This window comes from Chrysoperla carnea, chromosome 3 (assembly GCF_905475395.1).
Source record: "Chrysoperla carnea chromosome 3, inChrCarn1.1, whole genome shotgun sequence".
Taxonomy (NCBI): Eukaryota; Metazoa; Arthropoda; class Insecta; order Neuroptera; family Chrysopidae; genus Chrysoperla; species Chrysoperla carnea.
The window spans coordinates 90,228,856-90,234,855 of NC_058339.1; the positions used below are offsets into that span (position 1 = coordinate 90,228,856).

Below are 6,000 nucleotides of genomic sequence, written 5' to 3' on the forward strand. Positions count from 1 at the left end.
ATGATTTTAACGTATTATTACTTTCGGATAGAAAGGCAAAAAAAATGTCGAGTAAAGTCACTATCTCTCTGTTCATAACCTTTTTAAGATAAATACAGTACACATGTTATTTGATATCGTTGAACAGTACAAAAAAATTAAAAAGTATCCAAAACATTATTTATAATCATTAGTCTTTGTAATTGTATCTACTTAAATTAAAGGGACATACAGGAGTATACTATACAGGACTCACATGAACAACACAGGATAATATATAAATGGAATGACTGACTGCTTGTCTACAGGACTTAGTTAACAAGAATCAACTAAAACTAACTATAGTAGATATATCTAACAAAATAAACAAATGTTTGGTGAGTTTTGCCCTAAAACTCCCAATAGTGATATATTTCATCATTACATGCTCTAACATGTCATTTATATACTCATATACTACACTTTGATAGTATAGTATACAAGTAGATAGTAAAGTGGTCATTTCAACTTTATATAATTTACTGTTTTTAATAGATATTGTTCATACTTTATTTTTGGTAGCACGACATGCCTAGGCTGCCGTGACCGTCACGTTCTTACTTAACATACAATTATTTGTAAAGTTTTTTAAAGTTAATATCACAATTCCGAGAATTAACAAGAATAATAATTAAATTCGCTAACCTTTAGCTCTTGAAGTTGAAACTATTATATGAACAGACTTAAAAACATAAATTATTTCCACACATTTATACTAAAACCGGCGGGAACAACAAAAAATTTGGAACAAAAAAATGACTCTTGTCTTATTAAAATAAAAAAACAATTTTTCAATTTTTCGATAACATTATTTATTTAGTGGAAGACAGATTGATATCCGGGTTTTCTGTATTCGATTTAGGAAGTCAGTTATAAAATTTGTGACCTATTTTGATTCTATACAATCCATGAAAATTTATTTGACATTGTCGGGTTGGATGACGTCCAAAATACTCCTCGTTATACTGTTGCACCAGAGTACGTTGTTTGCAGAGCTAATTTCTAGGATTTTACACAAAATTGGTCACAAGATGCATCCAAAATCGGTACTCGTGAGTTTTCTTACACGAATATGAATTGTTTGTTTGATGCATTTTAAAACAATTTACCTATAATTCTGGGGATGATAATCCTGAGGAATAATCCTGGCCACCAGGTGCATCGAGGAAACTTTGGCCAATTTCGTTAATAATTTACCAATTAAAAAATTTTTGTATTTACGAAAATGCATCCCGACGATGCTAAGAAAATTTTCATGGATGGGCAGAATCAATCAATCACAATTTATAATTATTTTTATAAATCACATTTTTTTTCTGAATCGAATGCAAAAATAGCATTTTGATCTTTCTTGTCCCAAAAGAGTGCTCTCAAAGCGTTTTTTGTGTTATATCGTCTCGCCTAAAAGTCAAATCACTAGATCAAAAAAATTTTGTTAAAGAGAAATCTTGATTGATAAGAGCAATTTCCAGATCAAAGTGCCAACCCGTTTTTCAGATTGAACATCGGTGTAAAAGAATATGAATTCTTATTTAATGATACAAAGAATGGTTTTTCCTGAAGTAATAGTTGATTGTAGCCTATATAAAAAGTAGACATTTGTGGTGTAAAATTCCTTTCAATCTCGAAGTAAAATTATAAAAATAAAAAAGGGGTGACATTTTTTTTATTGCGTACACACAATTCTATCTGGTATGTATGTATACAAGGGAGATGTGTGTATTCTGTCTACACATATGTGCAATAGTCGTCATGTTAGTGAGTTAGTTATACACTTATTAAATATTTATGGTTTATTTTCCAACATATAAACTTTTATGTACGTCCAATGATTATTATGAAAAAAAAAACACATACGTACGTATAAAACACACGTTTATTGTCCCTTGTATTCAATTCAAAAACAAGTTACATATCATTCTTAGATTACATCACACAAGGCAAAATAGGCTGTTGGTTATTACATATTGAACCTTACCTTGAAAGGATTTAAGAGTTATTTATTGAAACTACTCTATAACGGTAAATTTCATCCAAAAACCCAGGGGCGGCACTAAGATGACACGAATAATGCTCTCGTAACAAGCATCGTCATATGGAGGTGCTGTAAACGCTAAGAGTATTCAAATTTTGTACTCGGTAAGGAATTTTTTGCCGATATCACTATGTGAGTATAGGCGTGAAAAATAAATAACGCAATACTGATAATTTTAAACATAGATTATTTTTTCGGAACATGAGCAACAGTTATAGGGCATGAGCCGATGTCAGTATGGATGTCAGACCTACTGACTGGTGATATCCACAATACTTCTGGCAAATAGTACTATTTAACACTGTAATGTCACTGATGCTACTAATGGCATAAAATCGATATTTATTAAAATGACAAAATAGGTTCAGAATAATAGAGTGACGAGCACTGAATAGGATTGTAGATACTAGTGCGTATTGATAAAAACGCCAAAAAATCATAGCGGTAAAAACAAATAGCATTGCGACATCTGCCTATACATTGTCATAAACGCTATGCATTTCTTATCGTGATGAGAATTTTTTGCGAATAACTTATTGCATATAATTACATATTTATGCACAGGCCGCGAGAATGAAATCAGTTTCTTGCACACTTACGAATTTCCGTTACAACTTCATTCAAAACTCCTTTTGTCTCCATGATGTAACTTTTTAAAAATTTTAGGTATATTTCTCACAAATGATCACGTTAAAATAATTATTAGTGATTCCATATAACTCTTTTATTTCAAAACAAATAAAAAAAATAATATCCAAAGTAAACTTTTATCCAAATATTATTCAGTACCCAAATAAGATACAACTACTGCTTCTGACGAAATATCGAACAAAATTTCGTAAAAGAATTAAGAAGCGTAAAAAACGAAGGCTTTGTGATGATTTGTCTAACATTTTCTTCCAATTCACTATTTAACTCGACTGTTGCAAATGGTTCTAAAAACCTTAACTTAAACGATTATATGCTTTAAAAATGTTAATACACCTTCTAAGTAAAAAGTCGAATCAAGAAGATAATTAGAATTCATTTTATCACATGCACTTGATATTTAATCCGAAAGAAAAGTAAATTGCAGTTTTAATAATAAAATCTCTAAATATTTTTTTCCCTTTTTCCAGATGGGACATCATGGAATGGATGGCTTAGACATGTTGGATCCAATTTCGACATCTTCCATGACCACACTTACTCCAATGTCTGATACAGGACCAGCTAGTCATATGCACAGCTACGGTGCTATGAATCACGTCATGAATCACCATCATCATCACGGCGGCCCCTTATCGGGACACTCAGCACCAGGTCACCATGGTAGTCATCACGGTGGGGGACATCCGGGAGCACATCATCCGGCAATGGCTGCAGCTGTAGCGGCAGCGACAGCGGCGGGACTACATCCCGATTCCGACACAGATCCACGCGAATTAGAAGCATTTGCTGAACGATTTAAGCAACGACGGATCAAATTAGGTGTAACACAAGCAGATGTAGGGAAAGCTTTAGCAAATTTAAAATTACCAGGCGTAGGAGCGCTATCTCAATCTACAATATGTCGATTTGAAAGTTTAACACTGTCACATAACAATATGATAGCACTAAAACCAATTCTCCAAGCATGGCTTGAAGAAGCTGAAGCACAAGCTAAAAATAAAAGACGTGATCCCGATGCACCAAGTGTTTTACCCGCCGGCGAAAAGAAACGTAAACGTACATCCATCGCAGCACCAGAAAAACGTAGTTTAGAAGCATATTTTGCTGTACAACCACGACCGTCGGGTGAAAAAATAGCCGCTATTGCGGAGAAATTAGATTTGAAAAAGAATGTTGTCCGGGTATGGTTTTGTAATCAACGACAAAAGCAAAAACGAATGAAGTTTGCTGCACAACACTGACCACCATCTCCATCAGGTATGCCAACTGAATGGAAATATTCAAGTGGTTGGTAAAATAAAAAATTAATTAAATATGGCATTTAAGTCAAATTCAGTTACCAAAGTGATTAATTATTAATTTTTGATTATTTTAAGTTATCTTTTCTTCCTTTATAAGACGACTCATCCAAAAAAAGTTTAGACCTGGAATAAAGAAAACTCTTTGTTCCGAAAATTTTGTTCGGAAATATTTTTCAAAAATCAGGAAAAATCGAAACTATTGTACCTATTTGTACTATTGTATTGATTTATAATGACTTTTATCATAGTTTTTTTTTATCAAAAGTTCATTGGTATTTTTAATTAAATTAATTTTATTCAATTTTTTTCATGAACGGTTTTTTTCCGGCAAACTGATACTATCATTTTCGTAAGTAAATAATCTTTCTTGTGATATTAATTTCGATTGGTTAACATATCGTTGTAGATCTATTCATACCATATTAGCAGGTAAGTCAACTTAACACCGATGTATTAACCAATCACTAGTCAATTGAAATTGATATCACAAGAGAGCGAATTTAATTACGAAAATAGTGGTATAGGTTTCGCTGCAAAAAGCCATTTATTGATAAAATTGATTAAAACTAATAATAGGAGTGTTGAAAAATCAATAAAATTTCATAAAAAGTATGTCTCATCTGGTTATCAGATGGGTGAAGTCTCTTAGACCAAAACTATTTAAAAAAATAAAAACCCCATTAGATTGGATGAGTCTGCTATTTTCTCAAAATTTGTACAAATAAAGCGAATCATTTCGAAAACTTTTCTAATCTAATTTAGTTAATTGTTATTTATTTCAAAAAATTGTTATTTATTTATTTAAAAAATATTTTTAAAAAATTGTGATTAATAGGGATCTAAAACAATCCCAAAAAAACTCTCATTTATTATTTATTTGCAAAATAAAATTAATCACGAAAAAAACAATTAAAATATAGTCGAAAATTATTTTAAAAATTGTAAATAGTTAATTTAAAAACAAATTTTTCACTGTACATAATTTAGTACCTACACAAAGTACCTTTAGAATTTTGTGGTCTCAAAAAAAAAGTAAAGTTTTCAAAAACAGAAATTTTTTGCCAAATATTTTTGTTATTTTTCAAAAAAACAAAAAACTTAATGTAAGTATATTAATGACAATCGTATTTTAAAAAAACTATATACGAATTTTTTCGAAAAACATATCGTTGATAAAATTTTACTTTGACTTTTTCGAATTGGAATAAAAATTTTTTACAAAATCAAAATAATGTAATATTTTTAACAAAATGTAATATAATTGTGATAAAAAAATATTAATTTTCATTATAAAAAAACGATATGTTATATATTTTAGTTTCATAAAATATCGAATCGTGCCTACAAAAGCCTTTGCAAAAATATCTCAGAATCATTTCAAAAATCCTACAAAATATATCCATTAAAAATTATTAAACATTTTTTACCCGATCTCCACAGGAATTCAGTTTTTGTTTATTTTTCTTAAATATTTTTGCAAGGTTTCTGTGGATAAACGAGGTAAAAAAGTTTGATCACAAAAATTAATAAGTAGTACAATTTTGATACCGCTTCGTCTCACTAAAAAATTGATAATTATTTAAAAATTTCAATAAAAAATCGATAAAAAAATTTTAAGTTTTATTAAAAGTCTTTTTTTGTAATTTTCCAAAAACCAATTGCTTTACAATCAAATTTTGTACATAAAAAATTAAAATCTTAAGACGTTAAAATTATTCGAATTTATTATTTTGAACAATTTATTCAGGATTTACATAAAATTTGGCTGATCTCGAAGTAGATACTGAGGCTAAAAACAGGAAACAATTTAGTCAATTTCTCTTAATTTTAGAATAGCTCCCTCCTATTTGATATGGACAGTTCTTTCTAAAAAAAGTTTGTTTCTTTAAACTTTGAAGTAAACTAACAATTATATTTTAAATTCGTTGTGAAAAAGCACTTTTAAATCACATAGAATCCAAAAGTATAATTTAGAATTGTTTGAAATTCAACGTT

The 6,000-nt window shown here is 29.7% G+C and overlaps 1 protein-coding gene across 1 annotated transcript in view; it reads left to right on the plus strand.

The window, feature by feature from the left end:
• Positions 1-3,963, plus strand: part of LOC123296344 (inhibitory POU protein) — a 94,955-nt gene extending 90,992 nt beyond the window's left edge. Inside the window, exon 3 of the mRNA XM_044877806.1 lies at positions 3,172-3,963. Within this exon, the coding sequence (XP_044733741.1) occupies positions 3,172-3,945 (774 nt within the window). The 3' untranslated portion in view covers positions 3,946-3,963. The remainder of the gene's footprint in view (positions 1-3,171) is intronic.
• The last annotated feature ends 2,037 nt before the right edge of the window (positions 3,964-6,000 follow it).